At 49.4% G+C, this 15,156-nt stretch overlaps 1 protein-coding gene across 4 annotated transcripts; it reads left to right on the top strand.

The window, feature by feature from the left end:
• Positions 1–1,952: 1,952 nt before the first annotated feature.
• LOC119253903 (class I histocompatibility antigen, Gogo-OKO alpha chain-like) lies at positions 1,953–9,721 on the top strand. 4 transcript variants are annotated; one of them, XM_054699152.1, is made up of 7 exons: positions 1,953–2,068; positions 2,316–2,585; positions 2,797–3,069; positions 3,646–3,921; positions 4,038–4,172; positions 4,802–4,831; positions 8,493–9,721. In XM_054699152.1, exons 1-5 carry the CDS (start codon positions 2,005–2,007, stop codon positions 4,157–4,159), a joined length of 1,005 nt encoding a protein of 334 aa, XP_054555127.1. In that variant the 5' UTR covers positions 1,953–2,004; the 3' UTR covers positions 4,160–4,172; positions 4,802–4,831; positions 8,493–9,721. The 4 variants fall into 4 exon arrangements, with proteins under 4 accessions (XP_054555127.1, XP_054555126.1, XP_054555125.1 ...); XM_054699151.1 differs by lacking the exon at positions 4,802–4,831 and having other exon boundaries at positions 8,414–9,721; XM_054699150.1 differs by lacking the exon at positions 8,493–9,721 and having other exon boundaries at positions 4,038–7,447.
• The last annotated feature ends 5,435 nt before the right edge of the window (positions 9,722–15,156 follow it).

The raw sequence follows: 15,156 nt of genomic DNA, 5'->3' as shown, positions 1-15,156 counted from the left end.
GTCTCTTAGTAATAAATGGCCACACCCAGAAGAGAAGGGAGAGACCCTGCCTGGGCCCCACAGAGAACAGCTTCCTGAGGAGGGAGGAATGGCTGTGAGGGCCCTGCCCATAGCCGACATGGAGCCCAGCCCTTCAGCTCTGTGCCGAGTCTGAAGACCAACATCCGTGTCCCTTTCAAAATTTAGGAAGACCTGCTTTATTCTGCCTATAATGTGTGTATGTGTGTGTATGTATATATAATGTGTGTGTATGTATACATACTATATATACACACATATATAGTACAGTTCTTAGGATATAATCTGTGTTCACAATAAAAATACAAAATGTTACATTTTTAGACCAGCAGGGAGTAAAAACATTGTCAGCTGTTTGTAACAATGAGAAACAGAAAAGCATTGAAATGAGGCCTCAAGTTTGGAGATGACCCCTCATTGTCAACCTTCCCCAGGCAGGTCCAGCACCTGAGCCCAGAGGAGAAGGGCTGCACAGGAAGGGAGCAGGAGGGAGAAAGCAGGGATATGGATAGAGACCACCCTGTCCAGTGTAAAGAGCTGTGGGGTCCTGGTCAGGGAGGCTCAGGAAAGCAGGGAGCATCTCCTCAAGCCCGAGAGAAAGAATCTGGAGACAAAGTAAACCAAGTTTCTGATGACATAGAGCATATGTAAGTCACTTCTGCCACAATCCAAAGTACTATGTGCCAAGGAAACTAATTTGTATGAGGTGAATTAGACCTTTTCTTTTTTGTGAGGTAGGAAGGGTACTACCATCTTTTCTTGAAGAAATGAATGACAAAAGCTATCATTATTTAGATTTGGTTAACCTGTGCACACTTTCTAGAAGATGAATGTGAGCTGTCCCTTTAAGAAAATCAACTGACAGTTGATAAATGATAGTAGTTAACTGCCTTGATAAAGTACAAGCTCCAAGTGAAAACCAGTTAGTGAAAAATTGTGTCCCATCACTATAAACTCGACAACTTTCAGTAGCCTTTTAATTTTCTTTGGGGATCTTTGGAACTTAAAACATGTATGATTTTCAAAATTTGATTCTAGAATAATTAACATAAGATGATATAACCTGGTAAAACAATGCATCACTTTTTAAAATCATATATTAGTTCAAGATTAATAATCAATGGAGGCCTATGGAGTTAACGTAACAGGATAGAAAACATTCAATGATACTGTTCTACCACTCACTTTGCAAATAACATTTGAAAAACCACCACCTGTATAGTTTCAATTTATTGTAGAAGTGGAACAAAGTTGAATATTAACAATTTTCTGCAAAGTACTTAAAAATTTATTTTCACATATTTCAAGGCTGTATAATTTTTCATTGGCCAACAAAAAACAAAGAGTAAATGCAGGAGAAAATATGACAATCCAACATTCTTCTAGTGAGACAGAAAGGAAAAATAACTGCAAAAATGTAAGCTGAAAAAGATCCACTCATTACCCTGACTATTTTCATTAAATATCTATATTTCTTTAAGATACTTTGAACACACATTGGGGTATTAATATTCTCAATTAAATAAAAATATCTTTAAATTGTTTTTATTCCTCATGTAGTAAATACTGAGAGCTATTAACTTCCTAAAATTACATTGGGTCCTCGCTAACTTGTAAAACTGCAGAGATCCTGAAACGAAAAAGCCTAAAAATTGCTGACCCAGTTCCTGGCCTGGACTCAGGGACCCGGTGTGACAAAGGCCTTGGAGCAGAAGAGGAGGGGGCAGCAAAGTCCCAGGTGCCAGGTGTGGTTCTCAGGGTCTCTGCTCTCTGGGCTTTGTCTGGGGCTGGGAAGGTCACTGTTGGGGATTCCCCATCCCCCACAGTTTTCACTTCTCTCACAACCTGCGTGGGTCCTCCTTCCTGGATACTGGTGACTCACCCCAGTTCTCTCTCCTCATTGCCTGGAGGTCTCCAGGAAGTCCAATCAGCATCACAGCTGCACCAGTCTGGGCTGAGTCTCCCCAGACCGCAAGAGCACCAGTCATGAGGCCCCCAACCCTCCTGCTGCTGCTCTCAGGGACCCTGGCTCCAACAGACACCTGGGCAGGTGAGTGCGGGCTCTGGAGCAAAAATGCCACTGACAAGGTGGGAACTAGAGGAACCCCGGCAGGGGGGGCAGGACCTCTGGAATGGCAAGTCTCTGCCACTGCTGACCCTGTTATCCCCCTTGACCCCGCCCTGCCCACTTCTATACCTCCCCACCTCCCTCCTCTTGCCCCTCCTCCCCTCCAGCCCCAACTCCCTTGGACCCGCGCGGGGAGGAGGCTCAGCCCGGGTCTCCCTCCCGCCCCCAGGCCCCCACTCCCTGAGGTATTTCTACACCGCGATGTCCCGGCCCGGCCCCGGGCAGCCCCGCTACATGGAGGTGGGCTCCGTGGACGACACGCAGTTCGTGCGGTTCGACAGCGCCGCGGCGGGGCCGAGGATGGAGCCGCGGGCGCCCTGGGCGGGGCGGGAGGGGCCGGAGTACTGGGAGGAGGAGACGCGGATCATGAAGGCCAACGCGCAGATGTTCCGAGTCAGCCTGAACAACCTGCGCGGCTACTACAACCAGAGCGCGGCCGGTGAGCGGGGCGGGCCCGGGGCGCTCACGACCCCACCCCCGCGGGCGGGCGGGGACCCCAGACCCCGGCCCGAGCGTCCCCTGAGGCGGGGGGACCCGCCGGACCCTCGACCCGGGACGAGCCCCGGGACGTTCCCCGCGGGGTTCCCGCGTCAGTTTCGGTTTATTCCCGGGGGGCGGGCGGGGTGACGCGGGGTGACGGGCGGGGACAGGCTCTCACACCCTCCAGAGGATGTCTGGCTGCGACGTGGGGCCCGACGGGCGCCTCCTCCGCGCGTACAGTCAGTTCGCCTACGACGGCGCCGATTACCTGGCCCTGAACGGGGACCTGCGCTCCTGGACCGCGGCGGACACGGCCGCTCAGATCACCCGGCACCAGTGGGAGGCCGGAGCCACTAAGCGCTGGAGGATCTACCTGGAGGACACGTGCGTGGAGTGGCAGCGCAGGTACCTGGAGCACGGGAAGGAGACGCTGCAGCGCTCAGGTAAGAGGGGCCGCGAGGTCTCCCCACTCCCTCAGGCCGGCACCGCGGGGAGGGTGGAGTCAGGGTCACAGCAGCGCCCCCTCTCTGGTCAGGGGAGGAGGAGCCCCCCTGGGTTTCCTGACTCCCCAGAGGACCCCACTTTTCCTCAGAACAGTTAAGGAATCCAGTCTCTCCTAGCCTGAGGGGAGACCAGCCCTGGAATCACCCTTCATGGGATCCTTGTGACAAGGCAGCCCTCCTGGGAACCATCAGCTTTTCCCTCAGGGTCTTGTGATTGGTCAGAGGATATTTTTCTGGTCTGACTCCTGCTTTTCTGAGTCCCCAGGTCAGCAGCAAAAGCCTGTGCTCTCCTCCTTAGAGAACTGTGTCCTCCTATCCAGAGTTGTCACCCTAATTCTAGAACTTTCTAAGGAATAAGAGATTATCCCAGACTCCCCAGACCAGGCTGGTTTCTAGATTTTGTGCTTCCTCTTCTAAACACACTGCCCTGTCCATTCTGAGGATGGTCACAGGAGGGTTTTTCAGGGTCCATGAGAAAAAAACCCAAAGTGTGAAAGTTCTCACCCTTCTCCTCAGAGGCCCCAAAGACACACGTGACCCACCACCCCACCTCTAACCAGAAGGTCACTCTGAGGTGCTGGGCCCTGGGCTTCTACCCTGCGGACATCACCCTGACTTGGCAGCAAAATGGGGAGGACCTGACCCAGGACACGGAGCTGGTGGAGACCAGGCCTGGGGGGGACGGAACCTTCCAGAAGTGGGCAGCTGTGGAGGTACCTTCTGGAGAGGAGCAGAGATACACGTGCCATGTGCAGCATGAGGGGCTGCTGGAGCCCCAAATCCTGAGATGGGGTAAGGAGGGAACGTGGGCACGTTGCTTCTCAGGGGCATCAGGAGCCCTTCTGGAGACCTTCAGAGCATCAGAAGGGGTTCTGGGGCTCAGGATCTCACCTTCCCTTCCTTTCCAGTGCCACCTCCTCAGCCCACTGTCCCTACTGACTCCATCCTCCCCACTGTGAGCATCGTTGCTGGCCTGTTTCTCCTTGGAGCTGTGCTCAGTGTAGCTGTGGTGGCTGCAGCTGTGAGGTAGAAGACGCGCTCAGGTAGGGAAGGGAGTGGGGAGGGATCATGTCCACTGGGAGCTTTCAGGCCACAAGTAGAACTTGCCCTAACTGGTAATTGGAAGTACACTACATGTATTTGTGTTGCCCAGTCTGGAGCTGATTGCTAGCCCTCTTTTGTAAAGCATTTTTGAAAATGAATCACATTGTTCACTTTGATAAATCTGGTGCTGGGGCCCTGATTCCAGCAAATGGTAGAGGGGAAGTTCCCTGCTGAGGGCAGACCCAGAAGGCAGTTGGTCACTCCCTTCTTATCTCCTTTCTGATGCGGGAGGCGAGAGGATTAACCAGAGAGAGTGGGAAGCAGAACAGGGAGATGACTGAAATCCCTTGCTGAGGGGAGCAGTGGGCAACAGGAGAGGTATGCTGCGCCATGTGGGTTGCTTCTTGGCTGGCTGGGGATCGAACTCCTGTTGTAGTGGCTGGCAGTAGCTTGATAGCTAGCTCTGTCTTTAACCCCTGAGCCACCAGGAAGGCTGCGTATTTCCTGGTCTTGACCTAAGTGTCCAGTCAGAGTTCCGGAAACATGCCTGTGGTTCGCACTGGGGATTGCTGTAGGGCTTCATAGCCTACTCCTCCCTGGTCTCACATGATGCTTCTTCCCACTGGAGGAAAAGAAGGAACCTACACTCAGGCTGCAGGTAAGTGTGGATCAGGTGTTTGGTCCCTGAGCCCCCTGGACAGTGTATATGTAGCAACAGAAGGCACCTGTCATTGCACCTACAAGGCCCATGGTGTCCCCTGCACACAGGAGTCTGGTGAGATCATTTCCAGACTCATCTGATTTTCAGCCTCATTTAGGACTTTTTTCTGGATTATTCTGTCCATCTTTTCCAACAAATTCTGGTATTACTAGAGAGGAGGATTTGATATTTTCCTTATGGATTTAGATAAGTTCCTGATAGATTTATATTTTTCTCTACAGCTTCTCCCTGTAACCCTTCCCTTAAATGTAGTAACCCCAGTGGCCGTGCCAGTTGAGACCTGTGGTTGATGGAGTCAGTTACCCTCATAATTGGCTGGAAAATAGGACCCATAAATCTGGGAAACTGGTCCTCCCTGCTAGCCCAGGGGTTAAGTCTCAGCATTCACCTCTGCACCCCAAGTTCAATACCCAGCCAGGGAGCTAACCCACATATGGCGCAGCAGACCTCTCCTGTTTCGCCCTCTGCTCCCCGTGGCAGTGTATTTCAGTAAATCTGCCTGTTCTGCTCCCTACTTTGTCTGGTGAATCCTCTCACCCTCCACACCACTGGCCTACACCCCAGTTTTGTATGTATAAATAATTAAAAATAAATCTTAAAAAAAACCTAGGAACCCCTTTTCAAAAGAAATATACCAGTGTAACGTGCCACATTAGTAGAGACACTGTCTCTAGAATGGGGAGGTGCTCTACACTGATGACACAACCAACGACTGTTGCACCAGACGTGTGACTGACTGTTTTTGCATCTAGGAAAACTGAACTAAAAAATGCACAACTTGCGGCCTGTGGAGAGTGTGTCCTAGTGGGGAGGGGAGACTGGGGACTGTGTGACAGTAGATCAGACAGTAAACCACGCGTGTCTGGATAGAAGTGGGTAAGGGATGTGGGAAGGTGACAGGATGGTTTTCTTCCCAGCGTGGTCAGTGTGGGTCTCACTGAAGTGACCTTTGAGAAAAAGTTTAATGGGCACGTGATGTGCCACAAGGATGTGATGTGCAGGGAACTTCAGTCCAGACAGGGCAACCTCCAGTGCAGATGCCTGAGCAGGAATGTGTCTGTGTGACTGACATGAGCAAGGAGGCCAAAGGCTGAGCAGAGGCCAATGAGATGGGACCTGTGTGCACCCAGGTCATTCAGGCCTCGAGGATGTTGGGAGCATTTGACTCTCTTAGTAAGATGTGGGGGTGCAATACCTTCTGAACAGATACATCTGTGGGACCTCTCTCTGGTAGCCTCAGTCTGGCTGTTGTGCAGCATGGAAGGGTGAGAGGTATAAAGAAAAATGGAGGAAACCAGTGCAGGTCCCAGGACAGAGAGGTTGGTGGCTTCGTTGGGGGGTGAGCAGGAAAATAATATGAAGTGACAGGACTGTGCATATATAGACATGGACTTTACAGAGTTTCCTACTACTGGGCTGTGAGAAAGGGGTCAAGGATGACACTCAGTGTCTCAGACTGTGCAGGCAGAGAGGCGGAGCCTCAGTGACATGGGGAAGACCCAGAAGAACTATATGTGGGCATCCTAGGCACTCAATTTAGGAAAGTTGAGTCAGATCTATTAAAGTTGAAAGTGATGTCGGCAATTGGACAGACAAGTCTGGGGCACAGGTGAAATGTCTGAGGTAAGAAAGAGATCTGGGAGGTGATGTGATGTAAATGATATTTAAAGTCTTGAGCATGTAAGGGTCACCCAGAAAGTGATGACTAAGCAAGAGTAAGGAGCAGAATTGAACCCCAGAATCCACAGTGATGAGCAGTTGGAGCAGACACCCCCCAGAGCCGACTATACAGTCTGACCCCACATGGAGAAGACCCGGAGACCAGGGAGCCCCCACTTCAATGAGCACAGGATCACCTGGATGCTCATGAAGACTCAGAAGGTCTAGAACAGAGCCTAAGAGTCTGTTATTTGGCTCCTTCCTTCACCCTAGGGATGGAGAATTTAGGGCTGATGCTCAGGATGAGGCACTTTCATCCCTGGAAGCAGGAACAGATAACAGGTACTCTGGAGTCCAAGTTCCCATCCAAAAAGATTGAGGGAAACTGTATAATTTGCCTTCCCAGAACTAGGGGAGCAACTGTTATGACCTAGACACCTGGCTCTTCCCTGAGGCCTGTACCCATAGTTACCCACCAGGTGGTCAGTTTGAGAACTCCTAACCTGACAGTGGACCTGTCCTGATGCTGGGAGCACAGGGAACCCTGGGGAGGGCTTGGCTGAGCAGGAGAAAGGGCAGCTCTGGTCTCCTGTGCTCACCTGTGGCCACACGGGGGCGCTGCCGCGCTGTTCCGGATTCTGGTGGAGCTGCCAGATGGTGTGGGGTCTGAGTTGAGCAGAGTTGGGGGTCCTGCAGGGCGGTGTCCTGGGGCAGAGATGCTCTGTGAGGAGTCAGAGAAGCAGGGCTCAGAGGAGAGGAGACTCCGGAGCCTGTCCTGTGTGTGAGGTTTCCAGGTTTCCTCCCCAAAACTCTTCTCTCTAGTCTCTTGAAAGCAATACCTGGGAAAACTGGGAAATTCATCATTTTTCCTACTCCAGCCTATAACTTTGTTGAGAGCTATTTTTTAAAATTTTTTTTTTAAGATTTATTTATTTATGCATACAAGTACTGGGGTACAGGACAGCTGCGTGGGAGTGTGAGAGGATTCACCAGAGACAGAGCGGGGAACAGAGCAGGCTGACTGTCAAAATACACCACTGAGGGGAGCAGCGGGCGAGACAGGAGAGGTGTGCTGCACCATGTGGGACCATTGCGGGCTGGCCGGGATCGAACCAGCGCTGCAGAGGCTGTGGACACCTTCACAGTGCGTCGCTCAACCGCCTGTACCACCAGGGGAGGCCCTAAAATGTTGTTTGGATTTAAAATTTAATTTCAAATGACATTTTAAAAAAAATACTGTTGGATTGACAGAAACATGGCAAAGGTAGTAGAGCTCCCATATAACCCACATCGTATCCATATTAACATCTCATGTGACCACAGTGCATTTGAGCCACTAAGGAAGCAATATTGATGCACTTTCACTGAAGTCTGCACTGTATTTGGATTTCATTAATTTTCCTAATGCTTTTCTCATGCTCCAACATCTCACCCAGGACACCAAGTGAAGTTCCAACCACGTGTCCTTAGTTTCTCTGGCTGACAATTTCTCAAACTTTCCTCTTCTGATGACATCTGTGAGCAGAGCTACTCAGGCACAATGGCTTCAATTTGAGGCCATTCTCCATCAGCACATCAAGTGTACAAATATCCACTTTTATTTTTCCTTTATTTAGTTATTGTTGTCTTTGGAAGGAAGTCACTATGGTTAGCTCACACTTAGTGGGGGTTCTACTATAAACATTTACTTCCATGCAGGGTATTTTGATTTGGTTTCTTTGTTGTTTTGCAAATGCAAGTTTTCATGTTAGCTGGGTAAATAGTAGGGACAGTGATTGCTGGACTGTATGGTTGGTCTGTGTTTGACTTTAAAAGAAATGTCAGATTCTCCCTAGTTCATCCTATCCTGCTGTGTTTTAGACAAATGTACAATGACGTGGACACCATAGTGTGTCCTACACAGTAGACTCACTGCCCTGAAAATCTTCTGTGCTTCAAGGAAACAGAAGCAAAGAGAGACCAGTGGAGACACATCAAACTGCAAGCTCCTGCCCAACGAAGGAAACTGTCATTAAATGTAAAGACACCCTATGGAGTGAGAGAAATAATTTGCATATCATACATCCAAGATGTATGAATAATACATATAAGTCAACAACCAGAAAACAACCCAATCAAAAACGCGGAGAGGAACTAAGTGGACACTTCTCCAAAGAAGATACAGATGGCCACAGGCACATGGAAAATACTCCTATCACACATCATCAGGAGATGCAGATCAGGACCACAATGAGACACCACCTCGCACCTGTGAGGGGCTCATATTAACAAGACCAGAGACAGCAAGTGTTGGCAAGGTGTGGGGGAAAAGGAACCTTCATACACTGTTGTGGGAATTGGTCCAGCCTCTATGAAAAACAGTATGGAGTTTCCTCAAAATATTAAACATAGATCTGCCAGAGGCCCCAGCATCCACTCCTTGGGGTTTATCCAAAGAATGCAAAAGCTCATTTCAAATGATATGTGCACTCTTTTTTTTTTTTTAATTTATTTATTTATACAAGCACTGGGTATAGTCAGAAGCGCGGGAGGGTGGGAGAATTCACCAGAGCCAGAGCGGGGAGCAAAACAGGCAGAAGGACCAAAGTATACTGCTGAGGGGAGCAGGGGGCGCGGCAGGAGAGGTCTGTGCGCCATGTGGGACCCTCACAGGCGGCCAGGGATTGAACCGGCGCTACAGAGGCTGCGGGCAGCTTCGCAGCCCAGTGCTCAACCGCTGTGCCACTGCGGAGGCCCGATATGTGCACTCTTGTGTTCATTGCAACAGTATTTACAATAACCAAATTATGGAAACAATCTATGTGCATAAAAATAGATGACTGGAACTCTAGTGGCAGGTACATGAAATCTTGAATTTACAACAACATGGATGGAAATGGGTTAAAGTATGCTAAGTGAAATAAATCAGGAGAACTACAAATACCAAATGATATGATTCCTATATGTAATATATAGAAACCAAGCAAAGGAACAGATAAAACCTAACCTGCCCTTGGAGTCTGGCTGCAGAACTGAGGCTCCCAGAGGGAGTTGGGGGTGGGGAGCAAAAGGAGTAAGAAGGCCCACAGGAACACAGGGGAGGACTCTGGGTGCATTGGAGGTGGGGGGTGAGGGAACCTGTATCTGAGGAGGTGAGTCTCCGACTTTGAGTCATGTGCAATGTGTAAACGAGTGTTACTTTTAAAAATACAGTAATAAAAAAACTTTTAAACGAAGAAAAAAATTAACTTGTTTTCTCCATCAATCACTGACCTCAGGACTTTGCTTCGCCTCCTCACTGTCATGCAGGCTGAGGGGCTGGTTTCCCACAAGGGCAGAGGCAGGAGGTGCAGGGACTCCTGGGGCTGCTCAGACCCGGCTGAGTAGAGACACTGCAGAGAGGGCGGCTCTGAGGGGACCAGAGACAGAGGGTCAGGGTAACCCCAGTGCTGAGTGAGGATCTGGTTCCCAAGGAGAGGTATGTGTGTGTGTGTGTCAGGAGAGACAGGGCACACAACATAGACAGTGGGAGGACAATTACACATCAAGCCCAGCATAAATGAATTCAAATCCCACAAAGAGCAAAGAATGTCAGGACAACACCTCAATGGCAAAAGTTCTATCAAGAAACTATTTTGGGAGGATAATTGCACATCAAGCTCCAGCATAAATTGATTCCAGTCCCACAGAGTGAAGAGTGTCAGGCAACACACCTATAAGCACAGTTCTGTGGAGAAGCAGGTTTAAAGCAGGACTTGAGGCAGCAGAGGATCTGGAGTTGGGACATCCTGGGTGCTCAGCCGCTGTCTGCTGTAGGGAGCCTGGGTGGGGCCCTGCTGGGCTGTGGGGGCAACCCCCTCTCCCCCCCCAGCTCTCTCTCTCCTTTAATGCTCACTCCTGGCTCATCTCCTTTGGAGTCAGGGAGCTCCAGCCTGGCAGCCCCTCTGTCTCCCAGGGGGTCACTTCCTCCATGGGCTGCAGCTACTTTCTCTCTAGAGCAGAGCAGGAGGGAGTCCCACAGGGGGAGGGAGGAGTGTGTGCCCTGCTGGCCCGGCCCAGGGGCAGGATTAGCCCAGGTCACCCCAGTTCCTGAGCTGAGACTTTGTCCACAGTCTGGGAAGGGAGGGAGAGATGGAGCAGGGTCTACCTCAGCTCCTGGAGGAAGGGAAAATGTTAGAGTGGGTGACATGTGAAATGATTGTTTTTCATTTCTGGGGCTCTCCCACCTCCCCAGGGTCACCCTCCGTGTGCAGCGGGGAGAGGATCTCAGATAAACCCAGGCTGGTTCCCCCACCTCCCTCCCTCCCTTCCTCACCACTGTGCTCAGGATGACTGTCCTGGTCCCCACTGGAAGAGGAGGCATAAAAAGGAGTGTTGTTACCACATTAGCCACCAGGATTGGAGGTGTTTTCTTTTTTACTGTAAAAGTTCTATTATTTTTTGTTGTTTTAATGATGTGAAATAGAAAATTGTGTGAGAGGAGAAAATGTTAACCCCAGCAAACAATGAAAGCAGGACAAAAAGGCAAGAATGAAAGAAAATAAACATTTTGCCTCAGGGCCCCCCTCTGTGGCAGCTGCAGTGAGGAAGGGTCTCAGAGCTGAGGGGGCTGAGGTCTCAGTGTGGTCACATCCCCTGGAAACATCCAGAGTGAGGGTTGGGTCCTCTTAGTGATAGGCACCCCCTTCCTGCCCAGGCAGCCATATGTGATTTAGTTGAATTTAAAAATTCCTCCTGATGTTGCTCTTGTGATGGAGGGAGACGAGGGGAGTGAGGAGGTGATGACAGAGGCTGGGCCCCAGACTGCTGCAGACATGACCAGGTTCTGACCTCTGTGTTCAAACAGAATAAATATAAATCTTCACATAATCGCCCTTGAAATATCTGAAATCCTTGTGTTCTTAAGGAGGGTAAATGCCACCAATAGATATTGTTTTCAGTCTGTGTTTGATGGAAATGTCCTAACAAGTCATTACCAGAAACAAGAGTCCTCCTGAGTGGCTTTTGTGTAACTGTATTAATTTCTTAACTCAAATGACCAATATTTGGGGTGCCCTCCGCTGGGCACTGGGGTGCAGAGTGAGCCGTCCCAGGACTCTGTGTCTGTAACTCAGAGTCCAGCTGGAGACGGGCCCGGGGAGAACAGAGCGAGGGTCCCCTGACCTGGGAGCCTCTGGGCCTCCTCCTTGAGGTGACATGTGACCTGAGCCCCAGGGGGAGCAGGAGGTGACAGGGAGGTGAGTGACTCCGAGGAGACAAGGTGAGGGTCCTGGGTGTTGGGCGAGGGGTGGGTCCAGGGCTGGGCACAGGCAGGAGCTGGAGCCACTGCAGCGGGGGCTGAGGAGCGTGGGCCTTCCCTTAAGCCCCCTGGATCCCCATGGGACTCCAGCCTGTCTTCCCCCAATCACGTGGGTGGGGCCTGCACAGGGACTCCCCTCCAGGGCCTCAGTGTCCTCACCTGCGTGTGGTGAGGTTAGGGACACGGTGAGGATGGTGACCTGATGCCTGTGAGTCTGAGCTCAGGGCCTGGCACATCATGGGCACTCAGCCCCTGTCTGCTCTCCTGGCTTCAGGGAAAGGGGTTGGGGGAGAAAGTGGAGGTGATGGCAGGTCCTGTGAGCCCTCCCTGCCTAGTGTGGGGAGCAGAGAAGGCAGGTGAGGGTCCATGTTGGGAAAGCCCTGGGGCGCCTTGGGGAGCACATGCTGGAGAGGGTGAGAGTGTGCGGGGCAGGGAGGAGGCTCCTGCAGCTTGACCAGGGCAGGTGTGGTCACCTCCTCCCTGACCTTCTCCTCTGCCCTCCGTTTGTTCCCCTTCCTCACCCACCTTGCAGGACAGTCATGACCTTGGGGCCACAACTGGGCCCTCCTGGCAGAGGTGACCTGTAGCCTCTGCCTGGAGACAGGGGTCCAGGGAGCATCTCCTGTGGCCACAACTTTTGCCAGGCCTATCACAGCCAAGTCACTCTGAGACCCACTGAGGGGCTACGTGCTGGCCATGCTGCCAGGAACCACCCCAGAGGGAACAGCAGCCCCAGTGGGTGTGTCCTCTGGGGGCAGAACTGGCCAGTGGTCATTTTAGAGTAGCTACATAAATGAGGATCCCTGCAATCTGTTGCAGTCAGTGGGGTGTGACCAGTTTTGTTGAGGCCACTTCAGCAGCAGGTTTGACACAAGCCACGGGGAGAGGGGCCCATGGTGTGCCAGGCCCCAAACTCAGCATGCAGCCTGTGGGCATCCCTGAGCTCTGGCAGAGCTGACCTAGGCTGTGCTGTGGCAGGAGGGAGACCAGCCTGGTGGGCTGTGATAGAGGGGTGCCTGCTCTGGATGCCCAGGTGAGCATCTGGCCCCGCTAAAGCCCACTCCCACATGATCCCTGATGCAGGGGGGAGAGGGGACCTTACCATGGGTAGCCTCTGGGCCCTTCAGATGGGTTCTGAGTGTGCCAGGCCCCAAACTCCTGCACTTCTGTGTGAGACTACCTGACATCAGTCATCTGGACACACTGGCAGGTGTTTCATTTATGAATACAGTGCCAGAATTGTAAATGGACCAATCAGATTCAAGCTCTTTTGCCATTTTGATTGGGATTTTAGTTAATTTTTTAAATTTTTTTTATTTTAACATTTATCATTTTTTACATTTTTTAGATGATATTTGCTTCCCCCCAGCCCCTCAAATTGAGTGCCCATAGAATTTCCTTCCCCAAGGCACCCATGCACCATCACCACAGTCTCCTGTGCTGCTCCCTCCCTCCCTCTGATCCCTCTCCCTCCTCCTCCCCTGCAGTATGTCTCTGGTTTATAATTGTCAGTTTTTGCTTTGTTGTGTTTTGTACTGTTATTTTTTTTTTTACACTGATGTCTTATTTGGTTCCCCTATATTCCTGTTACAAGTGAAACCATCCAATATTTTTCTTTTTCCTTCTGGCTTATTTCACTGAGCATAATTCCTTCTAGCTCCATCCACATTGCTGCGAATGGCATGAGTTTATCTTTTATGATTGCTGAATAATATTCCATTGTGTATATGTACCACATCTTCTTGATCCAGTCATCTATTTTTGGGCATTTGGGTTGTTTCCAGGTTGTACCTATTGTAAATAGTACTGCAATAAACATAGGTGTACAGGTGCTCTTTTGAATCACTGTTTTTGTTTCCTTTGGGTAGATCCCCAGGAGTGGAATTGCTGGATCATATGGTAGCTCCATTTCTAGTAGACTGAGGAACTTTCACACAGCTTTCCACAATGGTTGGACCAGTTTGCACTCCCACCAGCAATGTAGGAGAGTTCCTTTTTCACCACATCCTCGCAAACATTTGTTGTTGCTTGTTTTTTTGATATGTGCCACTCTTACTGGTGTAAGGTGGTATCTCAGTATGGTTTTGATTTGCATTTCCCTGATGATAAGGGATGTTGAACATTTTTTTCATATGCCTATTGGCCATTTGCATTTCCTCTTTGGAGAAATGTCTTTTGAGTTCTTCTGCCCATTTCTTGACTGGATTGTTTATTTTGTTTTTGTTGAGCCCTATGAGTTCTTTGTATATCTTTGTGATCATTCCCTTATCAGTTGAATGGAATGCAAAGATTTTACCCAATCAGTGGGGTGTCTCTCTCTGTTTTGGTTAATGTCTCTTTGGCTATACAGAAGCTTTTCAGTCTGATGTAGTCCCAGGTGTTTATCTTTGCCTTCACTATCACTGCTTTGGGTGATGAGTCTTTAAAGGTGTTTCTGAGATGTATGTCTTGTAGTGTTTTACCTATATTTTCTTCTATATATTTTATGGTTTCAGGTCTTATGTCCCGTTCTTTTATCCATTTTGAGTTGATTTTTGCACACTGTGAGAGGTAGTGGTCTAGTTTCATTTTTTTGCATGTGGATGTCCAGCACCATTTATTAAACAAACTGTCCATATTTTATTGCATATTCTTTGCTCCTTTGTCAAAGATTACTTGTTCATAAAAGTGTGACTATTTCTGGGCTCTCTATGAGGTTCCATTGGTCTGTGTGTCTGTTTTTGTTCCAATACCAATCTATTTTAATTATTAGGCTTTGTAGTATAGCTTGAAGTTTGGAAGTGTGATACCTCCTTTCTCCTTTGTTTTCATCAGTAGGGCTTTGGCTATTCGTGGTTTTTTTGTGGTTCCATATGAATTTCATCAGTATTTGTTTTATTCCTTTGAAGAATATCATTGGGATTTTTATTGGAATAGCATTGAATCTGTATATTGCTTTTGGGAGGATGGCCATTTTAATAATGTTGATTCTTCCAATCCATGAGCAGGGGATGTCTTTCCATTTCTTTGGTTCTTCTTCAATATCTTTTAACAGTGTTTTATGATTTTCTTTGTATAGGTCTTTCACCTCTTTTGTTAGGTTTATTGCCAAGTATTTGATTTTTTTTTGGTTTCAATTATAAAAGAGATGGTTTTCTTTCCTTTTTTAAAAAAGATTTATTTATTTATTTTTTTAAATTTATTTATTTATACAAGCACTGGGTACAGTCAGAAGCGCGGGAGGGTGAGAGAATTCACCAGAGCCAGAGCAGGGAGCAGAGCAGGCAGAAGGACCGAAGCACACTGCTGAGGGGAGCAGTGGGTGGCAGGAGAGGTCTGCGCACCA

The sequence above is a fragment of the Talpa occidentalis genome, unplaced genomic scaffold (genome assembly GCF_014898055.3).
Source record: "Talpa occidentalis isolate TD23 unplaced genomic scaffold, MPIMG_talOcc4v2.1 talOcc4.23, whole genome shotgun sequence".
In the NCBI taxonomy this organism is placed as follows: Eukaryota; Metazoa; Chordata; class Mammalia; order Eulipotyphla; family Talpidae; genus Talpa; species Talpa occidentalis.
The sequence above is the reverse complement of the archived record's forward strand: the minus strand, read 5'-3'. Positions and strand labels throughout refer to the sequence as shown.

Bases quoted from the DNA above. Each gene is read 5' to 3' on its own strand.
- LOC119253903 (XM_054699151.1), top strand. From the start codon at position 2,005: ATGAGGCCCCCAACCCTCCTGCTGCTGCTCTCAGGGACCCTGGCTCCA. The intron at 3,070-3,645 runs GTAAGAGGGGCC...CCTTCTCCTCAG, and splicing joins GGAGACGCTGCAGCGCTCAG to AGGCCCCAAAGACACACGTG. The intron at 3,922-4,037 runs GTAAGGAGGGAA...CTTCCTTTCCAG, and splicing joins GCCCCAAATCCTGAGATGGG to TGCCACCTCCTCAGCCCACT.